This window comes from Dendrobates tinctorius, unplaced genomic scaffold, assembly GCF_039654945.1.
Source record: "Dendrobates tinctorius isolate UK_male_01 unplaced genomic scaffold, ASM3965494v1 ptg000156l, whole genome shotgun sequence".
Classification (NCBI taxonomy): domain Eukaryota; kingdom Metazoa; phylum Chordata; class Amphibia; order Anura; family Dendrobatidae; genus Dendrobates; species Dendrobates tinctorius.
In genome coordinates this window covers 24387954-24409194 of record NW_027361823.1, presented here as the reverse complement: position 1 = coordinate 24409194, position 21241 = coordinate 24387954, and the positions used below count along the sequence as shown (strand labels likewise).

General features: G+C 40.6%; 1 protein-coding gene across 2 annotated transcripts in view; it reads left to right on the top strand.

Annotated features, from left to right (window-relative positions):
- The window catches only part of ANK3 (ankyrin 3), an 891037-nt gene that overhangs the window by 233638 nt on the left and 636158 nt on the right, over positions 1 to 21241 (top strand). Inside the window, exon 1 of one of the 2 annotated variants that reach the window (XM_073548272.1) lies at positions 4864 to 5476. The exons of the other annotated variant lie outside the window; for it this stretch is intronic. Within the exon in view, the coding sequence (XP_073404373.1) occupies positions 5414 to 5476 (63 nt within the window). The 5' untranslated portion in view covers positions 4864 to 5413. Of the gene's footprint in view, positions 1 to 4863; positions 5477 to 21241 lie in introns of those variants that run through there. 2 annotated transcript variants of the gene reach the window in all.

Genomic DNA, 21241 nt, shown 5'->3' with positions numbered 1-21241 from the left:
TGCTTCTGTTAATACATCCTAGAATTGCATTTGCCTTTTTTGCTGCTGCATCACACTGTTGACTCATATTCAGTCTGTGATCTATTAGTATACCCAAGTCTTTTTCACATGTGCTGTCACTTAGCCCTATTCCTCCCATTCTATATATGCTTTTTCCATTTTTATTGCCCAGATGTAGTATTTTGCATTTCTCCCTGTTAAAAACCATTCTGTTAGTTGCTGCCCACTTCTCCAGTTTATTTAAATCTTTTTGAATCCTCTCTATCTCTTCTCTAGTATTAGCTATCCCTCCTAGCTTTGTGTCATCAGCAAATTTAATCAGTTTACCCTCAATTCCTTCATCTAAATCGTTGATAAAGATGTTGAACAATACAGGGCCCAGGACAGAGCCCTGTGGTTCCCCACTTGAGACATTCTTCCAACTGGATGTGCAGCCATTTACGACCACTCTTTGGGTCCGATCACTAAGCCAGTTATGAATCCACCTAACAGTTGCCTTGTCCATTCCATACTTAATCATTTTTTCAATAAGGATTGTATGAGAGACTTTGTCAAATGCTTTGCTGAAGTCAAGATATACTATATCTACAGCATTTCCTTGATCCACCCAATCAGTGATACCGTCATAGAAGGAAATTAAGTTAGTCTGACGTGACTTATTAGTTACAAACCCATCCTGACTCTGTTTAATCACTTCATTCTTATCCAGGTATTGACATACATGTTGTTTAATAATTTGTTCAAAGATCTTTCCTGGTATAGAAGTCAGACTCACCGGCCTATAGTTACCTGGGTCCACCTTCTTCCCCTTTTTGAAGATAGGAACAACATTTGCTCTTCTCCAGTCTTCTGGCACTTCTCCTGTTCTCCAAGAATTTTCAAAGATTATAGAGAGGGGTTCAAAAATTTCTTCTGCTATCTCCTTCAGTACTCTGGAGTGTAATTCATCTGGACCTGGAGACTTGAATTCATTTAGGCTAGCTAAGTGTTTCCTCACTATCTTTCTGTTTATAGATATCCTGGATTCTTCTATTCCCTTAATAGGACAGTGAATAACAGTTGATGTTACATTTCCTTTCTGAGAGAAAACAGATGCAAAATAGGAATTTAAAAGTTCAGCCTTCTCAACATCCTGTCTTACCATTTCATCATTTTCATCCTGTAAAAATCCTATAGCATCTTTGACTTTTCTTTTACTTTTGACATATCCCCAAAATCCTTTATTATTGCTTTTGACATCTCTTGCAAGCCTCAATTCATTTTCAGCTTTAGATAATCTGATTTGTGCCCTGCAGGTTCTGCAGACAGCATTATATTCTTCTTTAGATATGCCCTCCCTCTTTCCATTTTATAAACATTTTTTTCTTCCTTTTTAGCATGTGCTTAAGTTCTGTGTTCATCCATCCTGGTTTCCTTAACTGCTTCCTATTCTTCCCTCTTTTCGGAATTGTTAACAACTGTGCTTTGAGAATTTCATTTTTCAAGATTTCCCATCCTTCCTGGACATTTTTGTCTTTAAGGATATCCAGCCATTGGATCCCTCCAATTCTCTTTCTGAATCCCTTAAAATCTGCCTTTCTGAAATCTAACCTTGACGTCTGAGTCTTCACAGGTCTTCCGCCTCTAGTTATCCAAAATTCTAAAATAGCATGGTCGCTACCTCCTAGGGTCCCAGCCACTTTTACCTCCTCAACCATTTCCTCCCTGTTTATAAGGATTAGATCCAAGGTAGCAGTTCCCCTTGTTTTCTCCCTTACCTTTTGGAAGATAAAGTTGTCAGCAAGAGAGGATAAGAATTTCCTTGACCTGTTAGTTTTGCCTGAGAGAGATTCCCAACAAATGTCTGGATAGTTGAAATCTCCCATGACAACTATGTCATATTTTTTGGAGAACTTGGCCATTTGATGCATAAAGAGTTCATCCATAGCTTCAGCTTGCACAGGCGGCCTGTAGTAAATGCCTACAATGGTGTCCTTTCCATTGTTCTGTCCTTGTATTCTTACCCAAACAGTTTCCACAGAACTCCCAGTCTCTGAAGCTTCAATCTCTGTGCAGATATACGCGTTTCTAACATACAATGCGACACCCCCTCCTCGTTTATCAAGTCTGTTTCTTGCAAATAAGTTGTATCCTTCTAGTCTTGTATTCCAGTCATGTGTATTGTCCCACCAAGTTTCAGTGATTCCAATGACATCATATTTATTTTCCTGTGTTAGTAGTTCCAATTCTCCTTGTTTGTTGCCCATGCTTTGTGCATTAGTATAGAAACATTTTAGTTTGTGATTGGTTTCTCTTTCTCCAATATTTTTATTAATTAGATTCTTTCGTCTTTGTTCTTCCTTTCCACTTCTAATAGCAGAGTTCTCAATAGCATTTGTCAGGTGTATGGCTTTTTCTGGTCTTTTGCTTCCCTTCCCATGTTGTTCTAGTTTAAAGCTCTCCTTACAAGTGTAGCAAGGCGACTTCCAAATACATGCTTACCAGTCTTCGTAAGGTGCACCCCATCTCTAGCAAGTAGTCCATCGTATAAGTAGTTCACTCCGTGATCCAGAAATCCAATTCGTTGCTGACGGCACCATCGACGTAGCCAGTTGTTCACCTGCAGAATCTTATTCCACCTCCTTGTTCCATGGCCATCCACTGGGAGGATGGAAGAGAAGACCACCTGCGCTCCCAGTTCTTTCACTTTCTTGCCTAAGTCTTCAAAGTCTCTGCAGATGGTTTCCAGGTCGTTTCTTGCAGTGTCATTTGTCCCCACATGTAGTAGCAGGAATGGGTAGTCATCTGTAGGTCTGAAGAGTCCTGATATCCTGTTAGACACATCTTTAATTTTTACACCTGGAAGACAACACAAAACCGTGCCATTATATTCACTCTATGAGACAATGAAACCTTTAACATACTGGGATATGTTTAATACTGAAGCTGTGAATATTAGCATGGAATTATATAATATTACTGGAATACAGAAAAGGAAAAAAGAGAGGGGAAAGGAGAAGGATTAAAAAAGGAAGGTGAGAGGAACAGAACTCCTAGGGGAATAAATTGACTAAAGGGAGAGAAAACTGCTGGAATTGCCAGGTAGAAAGGCGTAATCCTTCCATGGAGTCCAGGTTTCCTGAAATTTATCTTGAGCTTTGGATAAGGTAGAAGATAATATTATTGTTAATCATGTACCAAGAGATGCCATTTTTTATTCCATTATTCATTGTTAAACCATGCCTTTGCTGAGCACTGTCTACCTGTGCAAACTATTTGTGAACACTTATCCAGAGTAAAAAATGTGACTAGTGCAGAGGGTTTCAAGAAGCAGGCAGGAGAAAGTTGATTGCGTAAAAGGAACTCATCAGGATTTTATATCTCAAACTAATTGCATTAAATCATACCATGATTGTAGAAATTTGCTTTGATACAAAGCCATCCTTGAATTTGTAGGCTAATTACCCACAAAGTGCAGTGGGTGGGACAGTGCACATAAAGCCCTCCTTCTTTCCATTCCCTGCCCCCCACCTGCCTCCAGTCTCTGACTGATAGATCTCAGGCAGGCAAGGCCGGTCACTGAAACGGGAGGCACCTATCAGTCAGAGACATAAGGCAGGCAGCAGGAAGAGAATAGAGAGAAAGGCAGGAGGGCTGCAAGTGCACTGTCCCACCGTTCAGCACTTGCAACTCATTAGCATACAATTTCAATGATGGATTTCTTTAAAACAGCAAAAAGGATTTTTTACCAGCAAAGTAAGGATTTACTCTGCATTAAAGCACTTTTACAAGTTTGGCACATAAAATCCTAATGCCGGGTTCTCTTTAACCTTATTAAGAGCCCTCAATTTTGGAATGTTCATTACAGGACCAAAGACTAAAGCTGAATAGGACACGTAGAAGATTAGTAAGGAAGTATGTGGAGAAAAAAAATTCAAAATAAAATATCAGATGTGAAGTTGCAAATTTACTGAATAACAAAAGTCATCTCAAGGTCCTCGATGTCATGATTTTGCCTGATTGTGATTGATAGAGACTCTAGGGCTAAAACCGATGATAAATTGGAAACCGGTAAGCCTTGACGAGTTCCCTTGTGGACGTCAAGTGAGAAGCCTTGAAGAGTGACCTGGTATACATCAAAGGGAGGTAAGGTGAAACCACTGTATCAGAGATATAGAAAGCCTATCGAGAGATATTGACATCTAACATCCAGTCTTTAAAGATAAAAAAGTTAATCGAGGAACAAAAAAATTAACATAGCATGTTCAGACGTTACACGTGTACCAGGTCAAACGTTCAGGTCACTGAATAAATCAGGGTTGATTGCTGATCCTTCGGCACCATTTTAGCGGATTAGACTTTTGAAACACCTGCCTTACAAGCCATGTGTCTTTTTCCCCCTAAAGTAAGAGGTCCGAGAAGCAGGATACCCTTTAAAAGGTTATCAATAAACCCTTAAACAATACGAGATTGTCCAAAGTAAAGAGCGCCTTACAATAATAATAAAAAAAAGTAACTATCCAGAAAATATTCTGAAGAAACACGATATGGTCACCTAGAGTCAAAAATCAGTTTTTACGGAAAAGTACAAATAATGGCGATGATTTATTTTGTACGTCTAAGTAATGTAATGTTACAGGATGAAACATGAAGACCCAGTAGATGCCTTCTCTCCAACAACATGGTAGCTTTTGATATTATTTCTCACGATAACTTCGTATGATAATAAATCTTCAGGCCTCGTGAAATCATTCCACCAGGAGCGTAAACTAGAGATGGATAAAATGAACCTCATTATCACCAACAGTTTGATGTACCTTGATTGTTTTGCTCGCCAGCCTGGGAGTGGCTTCAAAGGCAGAGGGAGTGTGAGTTCTTCTCCTCTCTGCCATGCCTTGATGCATTTAACACATGTCTTAGTATTAAGACGCTCGCTGCAATCAGTGAAATTCATATTCACTTTCCAGCCCACGAGAGAGAAAAAAAGAGCAGAGCATCCAAGGAGGAAAAGCTTCCCAGACTTGTCAGCAATCTGCGGCTCATTCCGGTTCTGTTCTCGTCAATACCATTTAAAGCCTGGAAACACTGTTGGGAGGACAAGACTACGAAGTCTTATTCCAATTGACTTCAGGGATATAGTATAGTTAATGCCGGATGGGGTTAACGCTCATTTATTTAAAGGAATAATAGTCTTTTGTGTCAGGGAAACTCCCAGTTTTTTTTTTCCTCCCTTTAAGCCAAGGCAGCTAGCATGGGCACTTTCTGTCTGTGCAGCTGGAAGTCAAGACTGTAGAGCTATCAGCTTCAAAGCAGCACTTGTCTGTGACATATCGGGAGAAGGACTTTGGGTTTCTGTGTTTTGATTTCACTCCTTGCCTTTGGATGTTGGAATATATAGGAACAGCGATCACTTTACTTACAATATACCAATAAAATGAGTGAGGAACCCAAGGAGAAAATTTCCAAGCCTGCACATAGGAAAAAGAAAGGAAAAAAGGTAACAGATATGTCTGCTGCTTGCATTGTGCTTGCCGTGCTTACTGTCATCAACATAATAATTTATTAAAAAAAAGAAAAAGCAAAAGACATCACCAGATATGATGCTGGTGGTGTATGATGGAGTCTGCTGGGTGTGTGCATAGGAGGAAAACAGTAAAGGACTTCATGTGCCCTAATATAAACACACCTTCACATGGGTGATCAGATCCTGCTTATGGCATTGCCTTGTAGAATATCGCGGATTGGACTTCTATTTATGAGATTTAATATATATATATGGCAATCCTATGCCCATGCGGCTCCGAGAACTTTCTGTTGTGGACAGGTTTGAGGTTCGGTAGGAGTCTACAGGCTTTGATGGCTATCAATATGTCCAATAGATGGTCTTATCGGTGGGGATTGGTATCTTCTGTATTAGGATTAGCAAAATGGATTGAGATTAAGCTTTTTAAATCTGGATCATGGCAGGGTTGCATTTTATCACAGTGTACTCCTGGTTATTACATTGTGCAAACAGGTGCTTTGTCTGTTTAGTTAGAGATTGTAAATGGAGGGTAGTAAAATAAAGGCTAAAATCTGTATTATGTAAAATACACGTATAATATACACAATATAAGTAATGCATATAATACACAAGAATAAAAAACAAATCAATGAATACATTTTATTTCTCTCTTTCGATAGATAGATAGATAGATAGATAGATGCAATGAAGGGGTGTCCACAGTCTTAGTCATTACACCTACTTGCCACTTACTATTCCACGACTCGGTTTTAATACTGTGAAAATCTCAGCTTGTGAATGGTTTGGAAAAAATGAGAACCATCAAGATTCGAATCATCTCAGTGTGAAATTAAATCCATGGCAGCACCTGTTTTTCTGTTCTGCATGAATAATTACGACTTTATTATTTTTATTATAAGCTCTTTTTTTTTGTTATAATCTCTTTCAAGCTGTAATGGTTTTTATAGGATTATATACGTTTTGGATAGTCCTTTTCCACAGTAATGCCATACTGTTGTTTTTTTTTTGTACGTCCAGCTGCTCCGCCTTCGTCACACCTCTTTTTATTACATCACCTTTTTATACTGTTGATTTCAAGGAGAACGCTGCCTATTCATTCTCCATCTCGCTGACATTTTTATGAATATACAAGTAGTAGAAGGCTGACCTCCGTGTTTTAACTTGTTAGCGAAGTAGGGACATGGTTTGGTTCAAAAGTGAAAATTGAGTGATTGACAGATGTCATTTAATACTGTGGGGCTGTGTTACTTGTACATAGTGATCATTCCTTGAGCTGTGCAGTAGTATGTAAAAACACGTATAACACAGCGATAGCTCAGTGAGTTGGCTAACTGACCCACTCAGCTCTGCTACATTTCAGGAAAACAGGTTTGCTACATCTATTTGTGAGTATAAGCATAGTAAGAAAATAAAGCTGTGTATTAAACTTTTACTCTCTTCTTCTAGTATAGACTTCTATTTTGGCCATGACAGTCAAAACGCACAAAAACTACTGTTTGTTTACCATCTGGACGAGGGATGCCCCCTCTGACGAGTGTCCATAGCTGTAGTTAAAAAATGGCAAAATCTGAAAGACATAATTCTCTCTTCGAAGACTTGTGACATTTCAGACTTTTCAAGGACAATCTTGGCTGTACATGTTCATGTGGTGACATCACGGTATATAAAACTCCCCACCATGAATGGAGGCTCATACAACACAATTCTGTTAGTTTACCATTATTTATGGAGGTTCTTGGAGAGTTTTGCTTTCAGGAGGTTTGTTAAAAATAACGATGGTTGCACAATGATTTCATCTATGCTACAACAATGATTGCAGATAGATTTATTGGCCGAAATTGTCCTGGTTCATAAGGAATGTAATGGCGTAGGGTAACTTAAATTTTGAGAGGGGCTGGGGTTATTTCTTTCCCACTTAGGTGTTTCCATATTTTCCATAAAATTTCTAGGAGACTGACTGTGCATCGGCAGCTTTTCTGCTAAGATCAGGCACTGGATTGAAAGACTAGTAGATGAATTGGCAGTTTATGCTAAACTGCAGATGGCAACTTCAGTCCTCATGCATTTTTCTATATGTTTGTATAGATGTGTGTGTGCGTGAATATATAAAAGTACTAGATGGTGGCCCGATTCTAACGCATTGGGTATTCTAGAATATGGCCAGCGGAGACAAAAAAAATAAAAAAAAAAGGTTATTCTCACCTTCCAACGGCCCCCAATCTCCTCTCCACGCTCCCGGCATCTTCCGGTGCCAGTAATGCTTAGCGCGAAGGACCGGAGATTACGTCACTCTAGCGAGAGCGCGACATCATAAGCGGTCTTTCACGCAAAGCATTACTGGGACAGGAAGATGCCGGGCGCGTGGTGAGAGGAGGGAAAGAGTCGGGGGGCCGGGGGGCCGTCAGAAGGTGAGTATATCACTATTTTTTATTTTAATTCTGTTTTTTGCAGGTTTATGGTACCCAGGGCCTGAAGGAGAGTCTCCTCTCCTCTGGACCCTGGGTACCATCCGCACATTGAGCGCTGCGCCGGTCATCTCCCGGCTGCGTCGCCGCTGACCTCCGTGAGGCAGGAGATGACCCGCGGCAACCGTCGGGATATCAGCGGCTAGCACAGCAGATCTCCCAAAGGTAGCAGTGGCGCGCGTCGTTCAAGTTCCGCGACAATTCATGGCCGGACTGCGCCTGTCGCTGATTGGTCAAGCCCGGCCGGCCGCGACCAATCAGCGATGCGGGATTTCCGTTACAGACAGACAGAATTAGATGATTATATAGTAGATTGGGACAAACTATCATTTTTTTCATTCAGCCCCATTGCCCCCAGTGTATAACGTCAAGCCCTTACCATGCAATCTGTCTTTACTAACATTTTAGGAAAGAATGGCTCATTGTAAAGAGTTCGCTGATACAAACGCGGTCCTGTAATAGGATTCCACCATTATAACACCACCATTGTAACAAGTCAGTTCATGAAATTTATTCCCTCCTACAAATTCCACTAATATGGAATGGTCAATGGTATTATTTAAAAATGGAACCATAGCAACAGAACACTGGAGGGGAGACCACGTAAAGTTAGAGATCGAGATTGCTGAGTGTTGAGGCACATAGCCCCGATTCATCAAGACCGGTGATTTTCCCATTTATCTTGATGAGGGGGCATGGTGGAGACAGATGCTCCTGATTCATGAAGAGCTATGGCGTTTCTTTCGCCACAAATCTTACTTTAGTCAGCAACTAGTGTAAGATTTCTGGTCAGATGCTCCCTGATTCATGAAGAAGGGTGCGCCATTCCAGACATCTTATCATCAGTCTTTGACTGAAGATTTCTGGAATAAGAAACGCCACAGCTCATCCTGAATTAGATTAGCCATGGAGTCATGCCCTACTGCACTCCTGTCATGCCCCAGCAACACCCAGCCCTGACCATTTTGGCGTAGGTGGCAGAAACTGGAATGAAAACTCCAAAAGTAACAAAATCTTTGCACAGATCCAATGTGCGCCATAATTTTACAACTTTTCAAAGCAATTTACATCAGAAAGTCGATACCTCTTCAGCACAAAATCTGTGCTCCAGGAGCTTCTTGGTATGGGTTGCCTTAGCTGAACAACGTCATCGAAACCTTATATCACCAAACACAATGCCAAGTGTCCGATGCAGTGGTATAAGGCAACTGCCCCTGGATTCTGGAGCAGTGGAAAGTGTTCTGTGGAGTGACAAATTACCCTTCTATATCTGGCAGCCTGGAGAATCAGTCTGTGTTTAGCGAATGCCAGGAGAACGTTGCCATCCTGACTTCATTGTGCCAACTTTAAGTTTGGTTGAAGATGTATAATGCTGTGGGTTATTTATTCAGGGGTTGGCCAAAACCCATTAGTTCCAGTGAAGGGAAATTGTAATGCTTCAGGCTATGTGCACATGTATGCAGATAATTTCTGCATAAAAACAGGACTCCTTCCCAGAAAACGCACGTTTTTTTCCACGCGGCTTTTGCACGTTTTTTGCGCAAAAAATGCACATTTTTTATGCGTTTTTTTCTGCGCGTCCCCAGACACATAGATAATAGCCAGAAATGTGGAATTTACCGCAAAATTAATGAGCATGCTGCGTTTTTTTTACCGCAAAGCGTTTTTTTCGCGGAAAAAAACGCATCAATATGCACAAAAAGTGCAAAATGCATTAAAATGAATGGAATGCTTCTTTTAAGGGTATCTTGAGTGGATTTTTTGGTAAATCCGCGAAAAAAAACGCAACGTGTGAACACGCCCTCAGCATACAAAACATTTGGACCATTTTTTGTTCTCTGTGACTGCGACCAGTGCACAAACATTAAAAGAAGACAAAATTGGGAATTTGGGTTCATTTGATTTGGAAGAACTTGAATGATTGCACAGAGCCCTGACCTCATCCCCTTCCAATATCTTCAGGATGAACTAAAATGAAGGTTGTACGCCCGGCCCTCTTCTCCAAATCATCAGCTGATATAATAAATGCGCTTGTAGATGAATGAGCAAAAATTCCCAGAGACATATTCCAAAATCTTGAAGAAAGCCTTCCCGGTAGAATGGAAACAGTTGTAGCTGTAAATGGGGGACTAACTCCATATTAATGCACACAAGCAAGTTGTAATGAGATAGATTAGCATTTCATAATTTCCTTTGTTTAGATGGAACACACTTGTCAACCACGACAATCTTGTGAATAGTGTTTAAGAATAGGTATGAATGACCTTGAGTGTTACGACTTAGCTTCCATAGAACAAACTATATGGCACTTCTAGTGTTTGACAGTATATCACTAGTTTAAAGGCTTGCTTGGTTTTACCTATGTCTATCGCAGTCATAACACCTAATGGGGATATGATTGACATAGACAGATCAAAAGGGGATCTCCCTTGTGTTTGGATGCTAACTGAGTGTGAATATGCGGTAGATAATATGTCTTATCTATTTGATGCAATAGAATAAATTTCAGTTGCACAGCATAGCGTTTTATGTGTATATACCTTTATTTACTGTATGGATTGACCCAAGGGGGCATTCCCTGGCACATCTGCCCACCTCTTAAGTTTTGAACTGAAAGCACTTTGGGGTTTTTCTATAACAGTGTAACAATCCAGTCAGATTTAATTTAATATCTCAGCAGATATTGCCACCAGAGATGTGCTGTTAGTATTTATCCGTGCATCTTTTTGTATAAAAAAATGTTGACAGACAGCCCTGCTTTCCAATGTGGTCTGATTGCTGGCATCTACTCCACAGAGTAGTACAGAGTTGATGAGTCATTACAATCACTTCCTGCCACTTTCATATCACAGCAGTCAGTGTGGGGGTATTGGAGTAGAGCAGAGCTGCTGTATGTGTCATTACTAACACCTCTTGCTGCTTTCATCCCATGGCAGTCAGTGAGTGAGTAAGAGGAGTAGGGTAGTGTTATTTATCATTAGAAACACTTCTCTACTCTGCACAGTAGATACCAGAAGTGAGATTATGGAGGATAGCAGGGTCGTGTGTCATTAGATGTCTCACAGGAGAAAGCCTGTTCTGACCTTTTCTTTCTTTTTAATTGTGCATGACACCTCCTGCTTACGAATGGTCAATGTCAAAACGGAGAAAAAAGTACACACTCTCAGAGGAGAATCTCTGGTAACGCATTCTTAGTCTTAGTATAAATTTTAACCTAAACTTTGCAAGCTAATATCTCTGTAATAGAGAGGAGAAATGTATTCCGCTTTGCAGTCACTATTCCATGTGGTGGCCTATTAACAAACTAAAATTGGTAAAAGGTCCTCTTTTAAGGCTTATGCCTGCAGAATTGAACTTTAGTTAACTTAAAGAAAGAAAATGATTAACAAGTGTTGTCTGCCTTTTGGCAAGTGTAATCCATCTTTAGCATCACAGATGGATTACAGGGAGTGGGGACGGATCTTTGTCTCTCTGATGTTACTTTCTTGTCTGTCAAACAGCGTACAGTTATAACACAGAGGAAAGTATTCAATTTGGGGTAGCAAAGTTTTGAACAATGTCAGGTGCAATACATGCTGGAAATGAAGTTATGACACTTACAGTGCTGAGAAATTGCTCATGAAAAGGAACTGCCCACTGAAAAAGAGTGGATGTCAAGTGTCGGAGCATGATATTTTGGACAACTTCTAACCATGTTGGACTGGTGTGTGCACATAAAGCAGTTTTATCTCATTTTTGGGGCCAAGAACAGTAGGACTATGACAGTTTGACAGATCCACGGACCTCACTGTATACACTGCGAGCAGAGTCCTTTCTCTGAAAAAACATTATAGCTATAATCCAGTACAATTAACTGACACCAAATTGCCCTTTGTTGTACCATAATGACTCACGTTTGTTACATCCTAGCAATACCAGGGCAAACTATGTTCCTTCATGTAGTAGCAGTGATTTGTTAGAAGATGCTTATGGAATTGTGCTTGCTATGTTTGTTTTCTTATTAAAGAGGTTATCCAGACCGCTCCTGCCAGTGATTCAGCTGCAGTACGACAACAGAGCAGCTCTTCCTCTTCCCGGTTGCTCTTACGACGGGGCAGCTGCCGACATCATGCTGATCCCGCAGTTAGCCAGTGGGGAGTCGGCTTTCAACCAGCATGACACCTGCAGTCATGTCCCGACAACAGAGCAGAGGGGAAGGGAAGCCACTACTCTGTCGACGTGACGTCTGCGAAAGCTGCAGAATGGCCGGCAGTAGCGGTTTGTGACCTCTCTTTGTTGGTAGAGATCTTGCGCTGGGCAGAGCAACCTGCCTCTTATTTCTTAGGCCCATAATAATAAAATAATGTATTCCTGGATAAACTCTTTAACAAATGTTATTACGCCCAGTCCACACTTTCCAGAAACCAATCCACTGCTGTAACTAATGTGTATGCTGTGTATTGAAGATACTGTAGTGGGGTTATTATTTTCCCTTTGCAAATATTAAACATATTTTGTTATAATTTTGCCTTTTTCTATCCTGATTTAGTGGATTATGGAATGATGATAGAAATGTATGCATACAGTATATTTATGTTTCTGGTTATTAAAAATGACACATTATTCTGTGCTGGAAGCAAGTCCCGGATTATCAACCTAGATTATTAGACTTCTGTATATCATTTATATACACTAATCAACTCTGAAACCACATTCCTAATATTGAAAAAGTCACATGCTCCTGCTGCCAAAACAGCCTTGACCCATTGGGACATGGGCTGACCTCTACATTTCCGGGACCAAGATGTAAGCAGCTGATAGATGCTTGAAGTCCTATGTCATAGGACCTATGAGATGAAAGACCAGGGATTCTGTGGATCAAACTTGTTTTCTAGTACTTCCTAGAAATTCTCCATCAGAATTTTGAGGCCAGGTCATCACCTTGAACTCCTTGTCATGTTCCTACAACCATTTCTGAACAATTTATGAAGTGCAGGGCACATTTTCCTGCTGAAAGAGGGCACTGCAATTAGGGATGTATTTAGTCTACAGCATTGTTTAGAAGTACATGTAAACTATCAGCCCCATGAATGCCAGAACCCAAAGTTTACAGCAAAACAATACCCAGAGCATTACCCTCCCATTTGCTTTCTTTCCTTCATATGCCATTTCTCTTCTAAGTAAGTGATGCACACACATATGGCCATACTTATGATGTAATGACCAGACTTCCTTCTTCCAGTAGGCCTTCTGTTGTATCAGACCTCATGAGCTAGTCCATATTCCCCTGTGAGTCTTGGTCACCTATAATCTTGTTACCTATTGTTCTTCCTCGGACCAGTTTTGGTAGGCACTAATCAATGCATAAAGAGTAAACCCAACAAGACCTAGCATTTTGAACATTTGTTGACTCTATCACAATCTGGCTCTTGTCAAGGTGACTCATAACCTTACATTTGGCCATTTTTCCTGCTTCCACCACATTGACTTCAAGAACCAATGGATCATTTACCACCTGATATATCTCACTCCTTGACAGGTGTCATTGTAACTAGATAGCTATTGTTATTCATATCAGTGGATTAAAAGGTGTTTTCTCATCTTGTAGCCAAAGGATATGCCATACATGTATTGAAGATGTGAATTTCAACAATGGAACTGCATCTACTGTATCTTGAGAACACTGCCCTGAAGATCACCGCCGTCAGTGGAGCGCTGGTGTTAATGTCCATTGTTTTGAATGTATATTTTCTCTACTGAAAACAGCCCTGTTCTTGAGATGAATGCTGGTTCCATGGTTGAAACCCACACAGTGGCATGTAAAAGTTTGGGCACCTCTGGTCAAAATTACTGTTATTGTAAACAGTTAAGCAAGATGAAGATGAAATGATCTCCAAAAGGCCTAAAGTTAAAGATGACACATTTCCTTTGTATTTTAGTAAAATATATATATATATATATATATATATATATATATATATATATTTCGACATCTTTTACATTTTAAAAATTGCAAAAAGGAAAATGAGACAATGCAAAAGTTTGGGTACGCTTGGAGAGGATTCCACTCAGGTTCTTCTCGAATGACAGGTGTCCTCACCAGAAGTATGCAATTTGTGATGGTGAGCAACTTTTCTTGCGTCTCAATGTTCTATTTAGAAAAGTGTTTGAGAAGTTAGTTGGCACATGACCACAAAGTGCAAAGTGGAACAAAGTGGACAGTGTGCTTGTTGCTTGCTTTCAGAATTCAGCAAATTGCAGTCACATCCAGTGAATGCTGAAATGTAGCTGAATCCCAGAAAACACCTTGAAGCAATGTTTCAGCATCCAAAAATGCTCTAATGTCTTTAGATGTATGGCATCGGTACAGCAGTCCACTGAGGGTGTGTGAGAGTGTATTGGATTCCATTTATTTTGTATATGCTCAGTTATTTCCCTTGAGAAGCAATGGTTTTTGAGGAGAATTTGTTCAAAGGATCACATCCCAATCTGTTATGTCTCACCTGGTGAGGTGGATCCTCGATGTGAAGCAGCCCAGATAGGGTGCCTCTGGTGCTGCAGGGTGGATGAGTCTACATGTAGTGAAGTCTAAGTGATGCAGAAACAATCTGAGCAGCGGAACTGGAGTAAAGAAGACCACATAGAGCAGAACTGGAACAACGGAGTTTTTGTAGTGGATACGAGATGTGTTTAAAAAAAAAAACTGACAAAACAAAAAGGAACACCCCATAATAATCTCTTTGTATTGGATTCCAATTATTTTGTATATACTCAGTTATTCCCCCTTTTGATCAGGGTTGCCCAAACATTTACATGCCACGATTTACCACACTTTTATGGATTATCTCTTAGATATGCCATGAATGTATGTGATGGAAACACCCCTTTAGTGTTATCGCTGATAATACTCATCTTTGGGACATCCCTCGGCTTTATAGTTTGGAATGTGAATATCTGTTTGATGTGAATACATTTTGGATTTCTCCATATGTCTTGACCTTGCCTTTTACTGTTACTCAGTCTTCCTAGACAATGTGTAACCTTTCCATGAACTGAACGTGATATTTCTGTTCACTGCTGTTGTGGTGAATGAAAAGAACGCTACGTCATAGTTTTCTTGCCCACTAAAAGCCATTGGGGATAAGCTCATAACACAGGAATTGATCCTGACCTGGCGACTCTTCACTGCATCACTTTCATTTATTTGGCTTTGGAGACCAATAATAGTTTTTTTTTTAATATTTCATCTTATCTTGGCCATTACATGGTAAAGAAATGTATGTGGTTTTAATGAATAAATGGAGACTATAGAAAGCAAATAACAACATCCGTTACTTGCATCACTTCAATTCGTTGTAATATAGATAATGGCTTTTAGTAACTGCAGTAAAAATAATGCTGTGTGCTTCAAAACAGAAATCCTATTAAGGAATTAAATGAGCTTGCTCTGAAAAAAAGAAAAGAAAAAATTGTGAAAAAAGTATTTATTATCATAACTAGAGATGAGCGACTCTGCCTTTTTTAGGGTCGAGTCGGGTTTCATGAAACCCGACTTTCTCAAAAGTCGAGTCAAACGAAATCGTCCGACTATAGGGAAAAGTCGTGAAACACGAAACCCAATGCAAGTCAATGGGGAGAAAAGTCGGCAGTGAGTGGAGGACTGTAAACACACCTGGCATGAATTTTAACCCTAGAGGCGGCGATTTCTCTCTTCTCTCTCCCTCTCCCTCTCTCTCCCACTCCCACTCCAGCTACGCTTCTCTCATTGGCTGAAAAAAGTCACTCGGGGAAACCCGACTAAGACGCTTGGGTCGCCGACCGCATGGCCAACTTCACACTGTGGTCGGGTTTCGTTTCATGAAACCCGACTTTGGCGAAAGTCGGCGACTTTTGAATCTGACCGACCTCTATCGCTCAACTCTAATCATAACTTATAGATATTTAAATGGAATCTGTTAGTAAGATCTACCCTTCAAAGCCATCTATATGGGCGTATAGATCATAGAATGTTTTCAGGGAAAAACTTTTTCTGTCATACAGAGGTTTTCCTGGAATAACTTTTTAAAAAACATTTCTTGATGCAACTCTATCCTAAGAAAATTTTTCATTTACTCCCCAATATATTTGTATAACTAATGTGGCGAAAATGTGTTCTATTCGTATTCAGAAAGGCAAGGGTTAGCAACATATAACAAGTGATGTTAAAAAAAAATATTTGCGTGGGTTTTTTTGTTTTTTTTTTCTAATTCTTGATGCATTGTAATGTTGAAGATCTTTACAGGGAATCTGATCAATCCTCCTAAGCCATCTATATGGTCATGCAAATCATAGAAAGTTGAATAAAATGATACTTTGATATCTGCTATCGTATGTCTTTTTACAGAAAAATACACTTTTTTCTTATATGTAAATGAGCTGTAAGATCTATGGGCCAGACACTGATGTCCCTGAAAATCTGCCTCCAGAGCTTATTTTAATGTCTGTTCTCCTGATATCACTGCAGAGCTGTATATGACAATAAATAACACAGTACAGCTGAAGTGAACTTTGTCTCATTACAAACACATTTACAGTTATAGTTCTCCTCTCCCAGTGCTGTCAGCTCAGATGCACTTCCCCTCTCTCCACACTGGCTGCCTTTGAGATAGAAACTGAAGAAGTGTTAGTTGATCCGGCATAGCTCTGCAGTGAGATCAGGAAAGAAGGCTCTCCTGTGTCAGACATATAATGAGAGTCTGCTCTCCTTACTGAGCCTTGTCTCATTGCAAACACGTCTAACAGCTCCCCTTTTTGTTGTCAGCTCTGCTGTACTGCACCTCCCCCCCACACTGGCTGTGTGAGATGAGAGCGAAAGAATTGTTAGTAATCAAACTTATGTCTGTTCCACGTGGCACTGTGGAATCACACACAGGAAACCAGACTGTCAGTCATTACATATCTCACACTAGTAATACCCCCTTTCATATAAAATAGGCAAATTCTCAGGGAATATTTCAGCCAGACCTACCCGCACCTGTCGTGCCAGTCTGCATATCAGCCGGACCCACCTGCACATGCCTGTGCCTACCGGTATTCCAGCCTTACCAATCTACATCTGTGGTTCCTGTGTTTTTTCCATGCTTGCTTGATTCAGTTTTACTTTCCTACTGAGCCATTCCAGCTACCTGTCCCTTGGGCGTCAGCTGTCATGCGTCCTAGGTCTGTCTTGGAGTAGCACCTGGTGTCCATCGGGATACAAGCCTAACTTCACCTTCAGGGGTTCTAGTGAAGAGTCAGGTGCTCACCTAATCACGCCCCTCCAGGCTCTCCTCTGACCATGGCACATTGGTTCCACCATTCTCGTTACAGAAACTAAATTTATCCAAAACACAAGTGAAGGGATAGGTAAGGAGTGGGACCTGTATACTTGTAGAAAAGACTACTGAACAGCACATTTTTCTGTTTTTCATAATGACCACATCCAACTTCACCATCACAATGACCACATCCAACTTCACCATCACAAATCTGGCCTCCATACATATGTAGAATCAGGGTCCCTAATCTTTCTCCTATGCTCATCCATCTGTATCTTGCTCCCTATTTTGCCCATTTAGTGGGTCAATAAATGAAAAAGGAAGCAAATTTATAATTATTCCCACGTGCATAAGAAGCATGAAAGATAATAATTTGACAATTATGCAGCCTCTGAGGCTTGCACTATATTTGTAATTAGTCCATATGGAGGATGGAATAATTGGGGCCGTTGCACTGAAATAAAAGGCACCATTGTTGTGAGTTCATTTTCCCCTTCACCGTCGATGTCTGATGAACTCCCTCTTCTGGTGAAGGAAGGTAGTGAGGCTGATTACCAAACACCTGATCTGGTAGATGATGACTGGGTAACAGGAAATTCTGACTGGATATAAGGCAGCCGACGCCCTTCTGAGTCGCTGGTGATTTCTCTGCTGGATTCTTGGTGACCAGTCTGATTTCTGCTTCCCAAAGATAAGTTTTTGCTCTGCTAGTGAACTTATTAGTTTTGTTTTGTTTACCTTGTTTTTTGGAGTTCAGCCATCCCCGGTCGGGGGTGTGCTGAGTTCCATTTTTGTCTCTGATCTGTTTGTCTCTTTGCTCTGTCTTCAGAATTTACCTGAGTGTTGATATAGTCTTTTTGAAGTCCTAGCGACTTCAGGGCCTGTTTTTCCTATCAGACGGTTGGGACATTTTTTGGTAGGGTTTTTTACGGATTGCAGACAGCAGCTTTTCTATCCTGTCCTTTTTAGTTAGCTTGGGCCCCATCGTTTGCTCAACCTATCTTTCTATCTGTGTTAGTGTTTTCATCTTGCTTCACCGTCATTATATGTTGGGGGCTGCCTTTTGCTTTGGGGTCTGCTCTGGGGCAGTTTAGATTTCCCCTTTCTTTCTTTAGGCCTATTTAGTTCTCCGGCTGTGATCGAGGGGTCTAGGGCATCGTAGGAACCCCCCACGGCTACTGTTAGTTGTTGTGGATAGGATCAGGGGTCTGCAATCCGATAGCTACCAACCTCTCCGGTTTTCTGGACTTAGCTTGTATTTTTGTTTTTTCCTCCTTCGGTGACTCATTCATAACACACCATGTTGGGAACCAGGCTTGGACCATTATTACTCATAAAAGATGACCCTTTCATATTACTGTAGATGTTAAATTTCCTATGCAACAAATGACAAATACTGGGTAAATGGCATCACCAATGTGTTTATGTTTCATTTTGCCTAGGTCCTTGACAGCAATTCCAATTATACTGACTTGTCTTTAAATTTGGCCTTATTTTATATTCCCAAGAAAACTAATCTGGAAGTTTGTTAATGACCTACGTTCCACAAATCCATTTCAGGTTAAAAATGCCAGTAGGAAAATGAAGTTGTTAAATGGAGCTATGAGTTTTAAGTATTAGATAATCATATCATATACGTAGACATGGCCTCCAGGAAGCCAGAGCAGCAGATTAACATTTCATCTCAAGTTCTATTCAGTCTGTGAAGCTGGAGGTTATAGCTGTACGAGAACAGACAAAATTCACCCTGTGATTACTTAATTTTTAGTTCCATTCACATGTGAATTAGGATGTGGCATTGTTATGCCTACCCTTTATGTTAATTGGTAATGTAAGCTGATCATTAATTTCGGTTTGTGCGATGAGTAGGATTTGTCTCTATTCTTATACAATCTGAGGATTTAAATTTAGCAGTATGTGTAATCCTTGTCTTAGGCCTGAATAAGTCTGATATTTTTTTAAGAGGTTCTGCTTATTCGTTATCCAATTTCAGGATTCCAAAGTCAAGTGTCAGAAAAGTCTGAGAGTCTTAAAAATGTTGGAAATATTTTAAAAGAGGTTTTCAGAGTTACGGCTACATTTCTACAGTTACTCTATGTGACTGCAGATTACTTAATCCTAAAAAAGTGGTGTGAACACTGTGAGGATTCCACTCGGGTGCCTTCTCGAATGGCAGGTGTCCTCACCAGAAGTATGTAATTTGTGATGATGAGCAATTTTTCCTGCGTCTCTCAATGTTCCATTAAGGAAAGTGTTTGAGAAGTTAGTTTTTGTTATGTGACCGGCCACTCAGTAAGACAACAAAGTGGAAAGTGGAGCAAAGTGGACAGTGTGCTTATTGCTTACTTTCAGAATTCAGCAATTTGCAGTCACATCCATTGACTTCAGAAATGTTGCTAAACCCCAGAAAACACCTTGAAGCCATGTTTCAGCATCTAAAAATGCTCTATATGCTCTAATGCCTTTAGATGTATGGCAGTGGTACGGCAGTCCACTGAGGGTGTGTGAGAGTGTATTGGATTCCATTTATTTTGTATATGCTCAGTTATTTCCCTTGAGAAGCAATGGTTTTTGAGGAGAATTTGTTCAAAGGATCACATCCCAATCTGTTATGTCTCACCTGGTGAGGTGGATCCTCGATGTGAAGCAGCCCAGATAGGGTGCCTCTGGTGCTGCAGGGTGGATGAGTCTACATGTAGTGAAGTCTAAGTGATGCAGAAACAATCTGAGCAGCGGAACTGGAGTAAAGAAGACCACATAGAGCAGAACTGGAACAACGGAGTTTTTGTAGTGGATACGAGATGTGTTTAAAAAAAAAAACTGACAAAACAAAAAGGAACACCCCATAATAATCTCTTTGTGTGGTTCTTTGCTCCAACTCCTGTGTCTCCATAAACCTTTGAGAAAACTGGGAAGGCCTGCTTTTTAGCATGTGATTGACCTCGAGTGGAAACTACATTTCCCATAAGCCTCTTTTGTCTCCTCCTGTTTCCCTACAAACTTGAGACGCTCACTGTTTACTCAACTCCTTCATTTACACTATGAAGTCAAACAGGAGGTCCGAAATTTCCCATCAATGAAACCAGTATCTTCCACCAGTGGGGCTGCACAGGTCGCCAGGCTCATCTTCACTACTCTCCTGTCACTGCTTACATCAGGAAAGTGCCATGGTGTACACCGCAAAAGGTCTGCTGAGTGATGAGGATGATCATACCGTGTATGCGCACACTCACTGCACAGGGACAGAGACAACAGCACATTACAGAGAGAGCAGAATGTAACTGCGCATGCTTGACCTGACACAGAACTCCTGGAAGACATCTCTGGTAGTTACAAGGTATAAAGAAATGTTTAGCATGGGATGCTTTGGGGGGTCATTGTGTAAAATTTTTCTATGTGTGAAAGCTGATTGTATTTGACAATCATATTTATTTGGCATATAGGATTTATTGAGTTGTGTTTATGTTTCTTTAAGGATTTCAGCAATTTAGACATATAGTGTCTGGTTAGTTTCAATTATGTAGTAACTGGTAGAGATGAGCGACTTTGCCTTTTTTAGGGTCGAGTCAGGTTTCATGAAACCCGACTTTCTCAAAAGTCGAGTCGAACGAAATCGGCTGACTATAGGGAAAAGTCGTGAAACATGAAACCCAATGCAGTCAATGGGGAGAAAAGTCGGCAGTGAGTGGAGAACTGTAAACACACCTGGCATGAATTTTAACCCCAGAGGCGGCAAAATCTCTCTCTCTCTTCTCTCTCTCTCCTCCCTCTCCCTCTTCCTCTCCCTCTCCCTCTCTCTCTCTCCCACTCCCACTCCAGCTACGCTTCTCTTATTGGCTCAAAAAAGTCACGTGTAAGCATTCGGCGAAACCCGACTTTGACGCTTGGGTCGCCGACCGCATGGCCAACTTCACACTGTGGTCGGATTTCATTTCATGAAACCTGACTTTGGCGAAAGTCGGCGACTTTTGAATCTGACCGACCTGTTTCGCTCAACT